General features: G+C 39.1%; 1 protein-coding gene across 3 annotated transcripts in view; it reads left to right on the top strand.

Annotated features, from left to right (window-relative positions):
* ccdc186 (coiled-coil domain-containing protein 186) overlaps positions 1-12,739 on the top strand; it is a 41,025-nt gene that overhangs the window by 1,228 nt on the left and 27,058 nt on the right. For 2 of the 3 annotated variants that reach the window (XR_006008968.1, XM_041974520.1), the window contains exons 2-13: positions 657-1,611; positions 1,959-2,085; positions 3,359-3,487; positions 5,255-5,467; positions 5,817-5,936; positions 6,818-6,922; positions 7,480-7,578; positions 8,868-8,954; positions 9,039-9,181; positions 10,567-10,822; positions 11,023-11,212; positions 12,436-12,534. Coding sequence is in view for 2 of the 3 variants with exons in the window: in XM_041974520.1 (XP_041830454.1) it covers positions 710-1,611; positions 1,959-2,085; positions 3,359-3,487; positions 5,255-5,467; positions 5,817-5,936; positions 6,818-6,922; positions 7,480-7,578; positions 8,868-8,954; positions 9,039-9,181; positions 10,567-10,822; positions 11,023-11,212; positions 12,436-12,534 (2,470 nt within the window). In the remaining variant the exon portion in view is untranslated. The remainder of the gene's footprint in view (positions 1-656; positions 1,612-1,958; positions 2,086-3,358; positions 3,488-5,254; positions 5,468-5,816; positions 5,937-6,817; positions 6,923-7,479; positions 7,579-8,867; positions 8,955-9,038; positions 9,182-10,566; positions 10,823-11,022; positions 11,213-12,435; positions 12,535-12,739) is intronic. The other variant, XM_041974521.1, reaches the window with a different exon arrangement.

The raw sequence follows: 12,739 nt of genomic DNA, 5'->3' as shown, positions 1-12,739 counted from the left end.
ATTAATCAAGCTTATGGCAGTCACTTTGCTTCATTCTTAGTAGTTTCTCTTCATCTAGAAGAGGTGATGAAACAGATTACTAAGAAAAGGAGTTGGTTAAAGGTAGTAACACTACTAATCCAAAACTACAAGTTGTGTAAAATTAACAGAGGAGGACTATTGAATAATTTATTGCAGCAGCTAATTTGACAGTAAATAGTTATTTCCTGATCACAACCAACGAATCTGTACTGGATTGCCCCTAAGGAGCTATCATAAACAAGCAGAAATGTTGTTAACGTAAACATTTAGGACAAATAAAGTTTTTTGATTTTTACTTTGGCATATTTGGAAGATTCTAGCGAGTTGGCTTTACAAAAAAATCATAAGGGGATTTGCAACTGTTTAGATAGTAATCATGAATACCAATCTTAGCTGTGACGTTCTTAGTCACACACCTTCTTGTTGAATCTCGTCATCGGCGTTTACAAAAACATGCCGTCTTTAACTGTTCCTTTTACTGACAAATGAACTTGAGGACGTACAGTTTTTATTGCCAGGGTTTTTTCTGGCTCCACAATGTTGTATCTTTTGACCAGAAAGGCACAACATCCAGGTCTGCTTCCATTTAATCTTTTTCTCTTTTGTCTGTCTTTGCTTCTTCCTCTCTGTGCCAGATTTAAATAAGTGAGGGACCATTGAACTGCCAGGTCCTGCTGCAGATTCGCAGATGATGGAAGGATCAGAGGTTAAGCCAGTGTCAGAGGGATCACATTCAGAAGATCAGCAATACAACTGCACATCTAATGTCATAGAGGAGAAACAAATTTTTCAAAAAAGTACACACGAAGCAGAAATATGCAGTCAGGTGAAAGATGAATTACAGCTTGACAATGAATTAATTACGACTACAGCAGATGTTGAGACGGATTCCAGTGCAGAGGAGGAAGCTCAAACATGTAGTCAGGAAGATTTACATGAGAGTGAACTGGCAGGCGCTGAAACCAGGTATAATAGTATAGTTTCCAGTGTAAATGAAAAGCCGCCAATTAGTCTCTCAAATGAGGCTGCTTCCGTTGTGGCGATCCATAAAACTGTAGTAGAAAGCTCTTCCTCTGTTCTTGAAGCGACAGTAGAGACCTCATTGACTTTTGATGCAGCTGCTCCAAACAACTGTGAGCAGCCATTAATCCAGGTTGCCAATCATGGTTCAGCTGAGACTCTATCATCCTCTGTCCAAAGAAGTTCCAAACACTCACCTACCGACCTTTCAACGACCTCTGGGATCTCTAATGGCCCCTCCACTCCGAGCTCTGACACGGTCAGCTCTTCGCCTGCTTCCAGCCCTCAAACCAGTGCCAACATTTTGGTCTCCTCACATTCCTCGCCAAGCCCTTATGACACTGACTGCAGCCGAAAGCTTATTTCTCAGATACACCGCTCACTGTCGCAAGAGTCTCTGCTGCTGGATGAGCTAGAATCTGAGCTCTTTGATTGTCAACTGCCTGAAGGGGGCCAGAGAAAAGGGAGCCCACCTGTGAATGGACTCCCTGCAAACCAGGAGGACTGTATGGCGGTCTTTGAGAAGCATGTGCAGTACAAATATACACAGCAGGAGAAAGCTATTCAGAGGTAAATTGTTATTTTGTAGAAAACTTGAAGTACACCTTGTTACTGGTGTTTATGCTGTTGAAATAAGACCCCCATGTACTCAGCCAACTGTCCTTTTAAGCTTCTAATGTTCATAACCTTTATATAATGACTAACTTGTAGGAAATGTTGAGAGAGAGAAGAGAGCAGTTTTTTGTTTACAATGTTTTTAGTAGCAACACCAAGTATTTTGAGTATAATTCACATATTGTTCCACCCAGATTGGTCTTAACAGCACCTTTATCTCGATAGTCTAAATTCCTCAGCACTTTGTATGGACTTGACCTTAATTGTGAATGTGTGTGTGCATGCTAAATCTGTTTGCATAGGTTGCTCGAGGAGAACAAGAGGCATCAGGAGCTGATTCTTGGGATCTGCTCAGAAAAAGACAACATGAAGGAAGAGCTGAAGAAGAGAGCAGAAACAGAAAAGCAACACATGACCACCATTAAAAAGGTCATTTTTAGTTTCCATGATCTTTTCATGCTGTTATGATTCATGTGACACCGATTGTTACAGAAGCAAACTCTGCTCTAAATGAACCTTGGTCCAAAGCAAGCATGTGGTAAAATAATGGACTTTATCTGTTATGTTCGTCTCTTTAAGCTATTTTTAATATCTGTTTAAAACAGTGGAAATCTATTTACCATGTGTTGTCTCATAGGAAATACTCCACCACAATGTTTTGTCTGACTTCCTGTGTGTGCTAAGAATCGACCTTGGCTCATTGTGATAATATCGCACCTGTAGGTTTGTGAGTACTGATGGGGTTTGTTACAGTTGTGGCAAAACACGACGCTGTTCTGTGGCAGCTTACACGGACAACTTATTTATAATCTCTTGAGTGGCACTAAATCATATATATTTGCATTTTTGCAATTTTTTCATCTTAGTAAAAATTCTTTATCCCTCACCATTGATGTCATTTTAAGTATTGACAGGTTTAGCCTGCATTGGCTGCTGTGCAAGTGAAGAGACAAAGCAAAAGACAAATCTTGTTAAACTGCACCTGCCACAATGAGTCTCCAATTGAATTAAATTTGCACTCTAGCCCTTTTATAGCTGGTAATTTAAGGATGTAAAACAAAGCAGCCTCCAGGATAGGAGACAATTGCACTGAATCCCAATCACTTGCATTCAGGAGGCATCATTTTTAATTTATTGTATTTTTTATTCCTTTCTGTGGTGTCTCTAATGTAAGCTTACCATCTACCTAGTGCTTCAAAACACAAGTGCTTTTCTATTCAGAGGACCTCCTGTAGCATTGCTGTAAACATGGATAGAGCAGTAATTAATTCATGCTTTCAGAGTAACAGAGTTTGTTTAAGGACTGTCAAAACAAATGGGTATAGAAGAGATTTTTATAACATACACTCAGTGTAGCCATGGATCTCCGTTTTTTTACTTCCAAACCGTAGATTTATGTGTTTGACAACGTTAATGTCTAATGGCAGTTTTACGTGAAATGGTCAGATTGATGATGGTGCTGTCAAACCTAATCATTTTAGGCTCATCTTCACAGAGATGTCACTTTTTTTTTTTACAATAAAAGAATGCCATATTTGAGGAACTGCCCAAGCTGGCGACTGCTTCCACTGTTTTCTAAATATAGTTTGCCTCCATGGGTTTGTGTTAGGCGTCATCTTGTGTAACAAGTTGGCCCAGGTGTGGTCTGGGCTTACATATTGGCAAATGCATTGCTCACCCTGTGTATACTCTGTTTTTGCAGTTAGAGGGCAGGGTGGAGGAGCTGCTGAAAGAGCTGAAAGAGTCGCGAGATAAGTTAATCCACCAGGAGCAGACAGCTAAGGCTGCCCTGCAGCAGATGCAGAGGGAGACATCCTACCGGATAGAACAGGTATGACTGGGACCTAAACTCCTTGATAAGCTGGTTGCACAGCTCAGTCTTTCACCTTTTTTGCATGTCTGGTCTTGCTCCTTTCGTGTATCTATGGTTATCACAATAGAACACAATGCAGTTTAATTATGCACCCATTTCAAAGGTTTCTTGTCGGTTGTCCCTCAAAGAAACGAGCAGCAGTGATTCTGGTCAGCTAATGGAAAAAAAATTAAACCAAATCAGTCAGGTGTATTTGTATTTACTGTGGCCTAGTCCACATGTACATAAGTAGAGCACCGTCCAAATGAAAACACTAGTAAAAAACTAAACTTGAATTAACCATAAGTACTGTAAACCAAACCAACCAGCTAGTCTTTCTCTTACCTCTTTGGGTTTTTTGGCATACCATGTGCAATGTCCTCACAAAACAGAAGCACAAATCTCAGCCAGTTTACCTCGGTTTCCCCTACGTACATGTCAACACCCCAAGTTTCTGTCAAGGAAAGAGTCTTGTAAGAATGCAGTGATTTCTGTGTAACAAGTGGGATGTGTTTTGGTGTCGGTACTGAGAGGTTGGATGCAGATCTTTTCTGTTATAGTATGGGTTCTGGATTGGGCTTGTCCCTGGTGGGTCCTCTGAGATACGCAGAGTTTGGGGAACAAATTTATCCCTTTGTTATGATTCTTAAACCCCAGAGCAGTTACAGATGCATTGTTTTGTTTTTTAAATCACAAACACTGCAGTGTCTAATATCTGTGGATATTTGCACAAAACCAGCAGCTGAACATTTAAGGTCTCTGCACAGCAAACTCCTGTTATTGCAAATTTAATCACTTGTTAAACGAATAGTGCAGAAAGGCACATTTTTCATCCTGGGTTTGCACACCTGGTTGAAACGATCTAAGCCACTTTTCTCTTGACAGTTTTGTCACACCTCACAATTTTTAATTTCACAGTTCAGTGAAAAATACGCGTTAGATTTACACTGTCCCTTTTAAGCCCTTCTATAATTCCTCATTCGTATTAAGATGCTAACTTGGTTTTAATCAGCTCTGTGGTTCAGAACACTTGCTTATGGTAATTTATAGAAGCTGTCCAAAATAATTGTTCATTTGTCTTTTTTTAATGTCATGTGAGCAGAAAACTGAAGATTGAGATCTCTGAAAACCAAAGGGTAGTTGGAGCTATTTTCATTGTTTGTTTGTTACACCCACATCCACCATTTCTTACACAGTTGTGTATTTTTCTTTCTCATTCACCCATCATACCAAAAACTGAGAAGTTGCACATGATCATCTCACTGGAGTGAGAAATTGTCACACAGCTGTGATACTAGAGGGGAAAGTAATGATGCGACCACCACCGTTCTGCTAAAAATAGTTTTCTGTTTTTTTTACTTAAGCCACATTAAACTGCACAGATCCGATGAACCTGACAGGAAGATTGTGGTGAGTTAGCAGACTCCCGATTGTGTATCACATCATTGCATCAATATAACCATTGGCATCAGTCCAGAAGTCAACTGGTCAGAGGACAGAGTGTCACATGACTCCACGGATGCTTTTTATAGACACCAGGAAGGACAAGGCATGAAGATTAATAGTAGAACGTGAGCGACCTGGTAATTGAACACTATAAAATTCTTGATTTTTGCCTGTCTGCACGCAGGGAGAGAAAACCCTTTATTGACCTGAGCAAAGGCTCCATCACAGTAGACTAGTGAATGGCTTGAGTGTTGGAGATTACATGAACTTATCTCATGACAAAAAAAAAAATCCTCCTAGGTCAACAAGAAGTGTGATGAGGCGCGTCAAGAAAAGGAGGCCATGGTGATGAAATATGTGCGGGGGGAGAAAGAGGCCCTTGACCTGAGGCGGGATAAGGAGGGTTTGGAAAAGAGGCTGAGGGAAGCTGTTAAAGAAGTGGACCGCCAGGCTCTCCGAGGAAACCAGCTTGCTCAGGAGAAGGGACGACTGCAACAGCTATATGATGCTAAGGTAGAAGTAATGCTTATTGGTACACGAATACAAAAGTAAAGTAAAGCAGTGTGCGTTAGGTCATATAGTGACTGAAACATTTGTTCCTTAACATTAAGAATTGCACAAAAATATCCCATCCAGTACTTCTTTTATTGTAAAAATTGATTACATTTGTGTTTCTGCATCTAAGAGTTTCTAAAAATGTATTCTGTGGTATCTGATGCAAAGTCTGTATCTAGTTATTGTTAATTTGAGTTTTAATTGCATATTCTTCACTGCCAAGATATATCAGCTAATCATTCTGACCACTGTTAGTTTTTTTTAGTTTTCTTTTGGATTGTTTTACTCATTACTTTTGTGTTCACAGGAAGGTGAGGTTGGCAGATTTACACGTGAAGTGGAAAAGTTGAAGGAGGAGATCAATTCCCATCTTATCAAAGTCAAATGGGCCCAGAACAAACTGAAGAGTGAAGCAGATGCTCATAAGGTAATGTGACCACATGCTGCTTCTTTCTTTCTTTGTTTTTTTCCATCTTTTCTGTATACAGAGGAATGAGTACACCCCCTTGAAAAATAATTTAAATCTATCAAAATTGCATTAAGGTGTATGAACTATAACAAGCATCCTTTATTGGAACTTTTTATTATTGAGATTCAAATCTTGAATTGTTTCAGTAGAACAGAAAAAGGGCAGTTTTGTGTGAAATCCAGAAGAAATTCTATGTTATTCTGATGTAGTGTAATCTTGACCAGGTCACAGTTCTTGTTTTATGTTCTTTCTGAGAAACTTTCATGCTGGAATATTCCTTTTCTGCAGAGTTTCTGCACACAGAAGCATTATGCAGTGTTCTTTACACGGCAGTTTTAATTTACAGTGTTCACATTGGTCCTGTCATTGAAACATTTCCTCTAAATAAGACGACCTCTGTCTAAAATCCTTGCCTATTAATCAAAGGTGCATGTATCTGTACAAATGACTGCTCCCTTCTTGTTAATAATTTTATCAGCAGACACCCAATAAAACAACTAAATGAAATGTGGCTTGTTATCTAGAGGCAAAGTTAAATGGAATGAGAAAGGTACAGTAATGAACCTGCATCATCATATACGAAAATATATACGAAAATGTCTTTTGCAAAACACTGAATAAATACTCAGTAGCTGCTGAGGGCCGGAGGTTTAATGTTTCTCTTATGTTTCTGTTTGTGGTAGGAATGTACATTTATGCACACACGTGCCAGAAAACAGACACAATAAATCAGTTTAAAAATCCTTGTTATCGCTAAATGCTGGAATTTCTTTGAATTAGAATGCTCTGTTTTACGCTCACAACTGCAGAACCATTTTTTAATGCTAATTTGTGCTCAGGAAACTAAAGACAAACTGAGAGAAACAACATCCAAGCTGGCTCAGGCCAAAGAGGAGACCGAACAGATCCGCAAGAATTGCCAGGATATGATCCGAACCTACCAGGTTTGTGATATTGTGATGTTCCGCCATGTGGATGGATAATTTTTGCTCATAGGTGCAAAAAGATAAGTCTGGGTTCATCTGTGAAATGGATGTCTGTGTGGATTTGTGTTGGCAATATATATACTTATAAAAATCCTAATCTTAAAATGATATTTAGCTTGTACACAAGCAGTGGATGAGACTGTTTGTGTCATTTTCCTTTTAAAAAATATATATAAAAAAACACTCTTTTATTGAGCAAAACTGATATCCTAAAAGGACTGATTTATGCTGAAGGAGAGTGGCAGTTTTCCTTTGTACCTTATGATGGTAGTAAAGAGCTGTGTTAGTTTTGCCACTGTTATAGAAAGATTAGTTTGGGCTGCTGTATTCTGTCATCAGCAGCTTTTTATCACAGCAAACAGACAACAGTTCTACAATATAACACACATGTCAGAATACAGAAAGATGAGCAACTCAACTATAAAACCCCCGTCATTGTCTTTTCATTTCCTTGTTCCCACGTTTTACTATGCGTTCTCTCCCTCAGCTTTTATTCTTGTGTGTCTCTCCTTTAGGAATCAGAGGAGCTCCGATCCAACGAGCTGGATGCTAAACTGAGAGAGACCAAAGGCGAGCTGGAGAAACACAAGCAAGAACAAACAGACCAGTTAGAGGTAATGTCCAGCTTTGACACAGACAAACAGAAATCTGTCCATCCTTGCTGTAGTTTTGCATTATTCCCTTTTCATTTTTATGTTCGCATACTTTCATGTAAATTTGGTTTACTTTTTATCTATTTGATCGACTCTGCTAGAAGATAATATGAACAGGAATACAGGTGTGTCCTCATACATACATACATCTTGCTCTGGTTTGCTACTATCCAGCCTTTTATTGATGGTGTTGATGTCACCTCTTTATAAAAAAACATATTTTTATTCAGCTGTTTTCCCCTGTTTTGAGATGTGTAGTTGCTTTAATTTGGAGTCAACATCATCTACCCCCTGAGCTCCACAGGCAGACATGTTTAAACATCACCACACATGGACTCAGTCCAAATACAATGGCCTGCTTTTTCCTCTGCGCCGCTCTAATGGGAGTTAGACTTTAAAAATAAATGGCCTAGAAATAATCAATATGCAGCTATGCGTTTCAACAACAACCCAGAAGACATCACCCATTTCTTACATTCATTCTAGAAAGATGTTCAGCTTCCCATGGCCTTTACAAGTCTTTAATCTATCATCCTGTGTTAACTACTTTTTCTTAAATTAGAATTTTGATTGTTTTCCTTCATCACATGTTTTCACATAAATTTCATCATCAAAAAATATGCAGCCAACTTCAACTCTGATTCAGTTGCTCTGTCAACCAATTAATTGTGCTATTACTGATATTTAGCAGGTTGCCAGTCTGACACTGTGCGCCTATTATTATTTCTAGGCCAGGTTTTTGGATGGCCCTTCTTTTTGACAGACAACACTCCCCTGCTAATAAATAAATTGGTCCAGGCTTGTGTTTATTTTAGCATGTGAGTTATGCTCAAGAGTTGATGCAACTTAGTCTTAAATTATGCAAACAAAACAATTTCCATTACTCTTTAAGTAGTTCATTTTAGATTAATTGTGAAAGCATGAATGGAGGAAATAGAAATGACCAGCATCTCCATTACTGCTATTATTGTCTTAGATACCAAAGGCTACTAATGGCTTTTTGGAAAAATTGACCAGTGCTAGCACCAGTAATGGCTTTGTTTTAAAATATGAGAGAAAAAAAAAAATCTGAACCCATAATTGCTTATGCTGTAAAGTTGACACCTAAAACTAGACGTCTTAGTAATCCCAGTCTGGCAGCAAGGACAAGCTTTTAGCACTTTATTTTTCTTTTTCATAGTGTGGAGTGCATTAGGAGAGTCTAAACAAAGTGGATGCATACCTAAATAAGAATTAAATTAATCATGCAGGTTCATCGTGTGAAGGCCAAGGAGCTGGATGACCTGAAGAAGAGTTACAAAGAAAGCATGGATGAGCTTGAAACTCTTCGCACCAAGGTTTGTCATGCAGATTAATTTTTGAACAACCGCGTGCATCAGCGGTGCATGTTCTCCATTTAATGAGGGTATCTTGTTCCTTAGTTAAAGTGTCTAGAGGACGAGCGTCCAAGATGGGAGGACGAGCTGACCAAATACAGGGAGATCATAAACCGGCAGAAAGCTGAGATTGGCCGCCAGAGAGAAAAGCTTGAAGAGGTCACTGCGCTTCAGGAGCAGCATCAACGGTATGACGACACACACATGGATCATGAGGGGAAAATTACTTGATGTAAAAGCCTGGACATGCTGCACACTACCAAACACTTAAGAAGGGTGACTTACATTAACAAGCCAAGGATACAGTTTGGTTCAAACAGATGTTTCTGGTTTCCCTTTTAATAAGCATGTTTTAATCTTCAGTCTGCTAAGTATTAAATCTATTTAATTAAAAAACCTGAACATCTTCCATCTAGGCCTTGAAGCTGTCGTTTTAAGGCCTTTTCAAGACTGGCACTTGAGTTTTAATTACTGAATTGATGGGAATGATTCTAGTACTACAAAGTATTTTTCGCTGAAATGAGCACGTGTTTGGAAATCATCTAGGTCTGATCAAATTACTTTCCCATCAGAGATGAAGCAGTGGCATCTGCTTAAATCAATCCAAGCATGAATGTTGTAGCAACCTGCTACTTACTTACTTTTACCTACTTTTCAAAGCTCTTAACTAATGTACTTGTATGACCTTTGTCATAAGACGGATTCTGATAAAACTTTGCAGGTTGTATTATAGTTCTCGTTCCCTTTTTGTCTGTCCTTTCTCCTTCTTCTCTTTGATCATTAAAAGATGGGCCAGGGACACATATATAGCACACAGGGCAGGACTCAGGTTGCTGAGAGTGTGTGTTTGTGTGTGTGTGTGTGTGCCTCTGCTGGCCATATGGAGATGACTTGTTAGAGTGAGGCAATGTTCTTCTCATTTTCAACCATTGTAAATTATTTCTTTTTATTTAGGTGGTGCAAAACCTGTTATCTGTTCTCTGGTTGTTGTGTTGCAGCGGGATGGTTTTTCCATCACATGTGCCAACATTTTAAGCAGCTGACAAGCAATATAATTTTCTACCAGATTTTTGGTTGTAGATTTTGACCATTGCCCAGATGTTATGGCTCTGTGATTACAATCCAAGTATTTTTAGGTGTTTACAGATCTAAATGTCCACACATAAATGAATAATTACTGTTTAAAACCAGTGTAATGAATATTAGGGGCATTTAGGAAGTTTAGTTTTGGAAGGAGTGAATGTGTAAACCAACTCTGATGTGATTCAAAGAACCAAACTCTGGTCCACCTTAAATGCAGCTCTCGATAGGCAGTTCTGAGCTGGAGAAAAGGCTCGAGGTCAGACTTGGAAGAATGATGCAGCTCCATGTTTTGCTCATATGTGCAGGAAACAAAGGTTATCCTGCATTAACCAATAGATGAGTGAGTTTTCTTTGTTACTCACAAATATGAGAATCCATGTTACACATTTCTACTCGGAAGTTAGTTCTAGTCAAGTAGTCCCACGGGGTAAAAATATGCAGTAATAATAGTCTCAAGCTCAATATTTCTCATGTCTTTGCCCATATATAGTGACAAGCAAGAGATTTCATCTCTTCAAGAGGAAGGAGATGGCCTGACCAATCAGATGGCTGACCTGCAGCGTGACGTTCAAGGCAGCAGGGAGCGGGAAGCAGAGTTACTGGGTTTCACCGAGAAGCTGAGCACCAAGAACGCACAGCTGCAGTCGGAGAGCAATGCTCTACAGTCTCAGGTGGATCAGCTTAACAACAGCTTCACAGAGCTGCAAGCAAAGCTGGAAGAGACCAGCAGGCTACTAGATGACAAGGTCAGGTTTTTTTTTTTTTTTTTCTCAAATGATCAATTATTGCAGCAAATAATTCATGGTAAGCTGTTTCACCTAAAACATCGTCTCCCCTTGTAATATTCAAGAACAAACAGCCATTACATCAATATTTTCCAACAGTGCAAATCTCCCTTAGTGTATCTTCACTCTAATTTTCATCTACAATCCCATTAATCCTTCAGTCGCGGCAGCTGAAACAGGAAGAGGTGCTGAGGCAGCAGGAGGTGCAAGATCTGCAAGAGGAGCGGGCAGCACTGCAGACCGAGGTGGCCAAACTAAAAACCAGAGTAGAGGAGCTGAGAGATGAACTGGTGACTCAGAAAAGGAAGCAAGCAGCTAATATTAAGGACCTTACAAAACAACTAACACAAGGTTAGTTGTTTTCTGATATTCTTTGCAGCACACTGATGTTTGTGTCACTTAATATCACAATGATTGTAAAAGGAGTGTACAGTCAGAGGCTGAATTAAAAAAGGCTAAATTTAAATGTAATCAAGCAAACTATTATCTCACCTGATTCTCTAGGCATGAAAACTACTTGTAAGGCTTTTTAGGCTTTTAAAGTTAGGCACTTTTAGGTTGTATGCACAAGTTGTTAACATAAAGTTACCTCCTTGGACACATTAACTATCTTATGTTAGCTACACAGTGAGTTTCCGTCAGTATTTCAGTAGTACAAGCCAACTTCTTCCTTAAAGTATAACCAAAATATGACTCAGAAAAGGAGGAGAATGTTGGTCATCCAACAGTTTGTGTTTTTTCTTCTTGCCGGTGTTTCGTAACGCCATTTTAGACGGAGATTTAATCAACAAAAAGAAAATATGTTGCTCTAAACAATGAGCCATTACTGCTTTCTTTATATGGCAGGTCACACAGGAAGTGACTTTTTTTTTTTTTTTCTCCAACCAATCAACAGTTTGAAGGATGTCAAGCTCCACCCTTTTGGGTCAGATTGGTTAGATTGGTACCCAAACAGAAGGGTCCCAAAAAGTAGGACAGGTTGAGATATTAGGGTACTCTTCCCAGTTTTCATGTGGAAACGCAAAAAAAAGCATCCCGATCCCTCTCTGTCCTGCACCCGTTGGTGGGAAAGCGGCTAATGACAGTTTCATACGTGAACACAGTAAAACGTAGGGAGAATTTCCTCCACAGATGCTGTTTTAAACTTACAGCTTTACAGTAAAGATATTAGCAGAAAATAGCATATCTGGGTGGTGTGTAGTGTAAAAACAGTATAATCAGGGCTCCCATTAACTTTTTTTTTTATGAATACCACATATTTGGATGTATGCATGATATCAGTGAATGAGTAGAAAGGTCAACAGAACAGAATATGCAGCGGCAACCCTTATCAGCATGCACACTCTCTAACCATAAATGAGTATTTGTTGTTGTATTTGGTTTACACATGGCCGCATTTGCTGATATACCAGGCCTTTTGCAAGGTAGTTGGCTGGATAATCTCCGTAGGAAGTCAGGAATGAATGTGTTCTTGGGTGCAGTCTCTTTAGAATAAGTAAGGATAATTTCCTGGGTGCAATGCATGTTTGAAAACACCTATAGAAATGTTATAATTTGCTCTCTTTTCCCTCCAGCCCATAAGAGGCTGGAACATGTTGAGAATGGAGGCTGTGACCGGGATGCCAGCAGTATGGGCAGTCGCTCCAGTTCCTCAGGTACTGCTCTGAGAGTTGGTTAGTATTTAACACTTTATTTAATATCTGGAAAAAAGGTCTTTAATTTTAATATTTTGTATATTTTTTGATAATATTCAAAGCGTAAGATGTCCCTCTAAAAATGCAAATTACAGAAATTCAAAGTGTTTTTGAGCTTTTGTTTATGGAAAACAGAAGCTCACAGAAAGGTGTTACATAACCATTACAATAAAGCATTTTGTTA

Source organism: Melanotaenia boesemani, chromosome 21 (genome assembly GCF_017639745.1).
Source record: "Melanotaenia boesemani isolate fMelBoe1 chromosome 21, fMelBoe1.pri, whole genome shotgun sequence".
NCBI classification, from domain to species: Eukaryota; Metazoa; Chordata; class Actinopteri; order Atheriniformes; family Melanotaeniidae; genus Melanotaenia; species Melanotaenia boesemani.
Note: the sequence above shows the minus strand (reverse complement) of the source record. Positions and strands in the feature narration are given on the sequence as shown.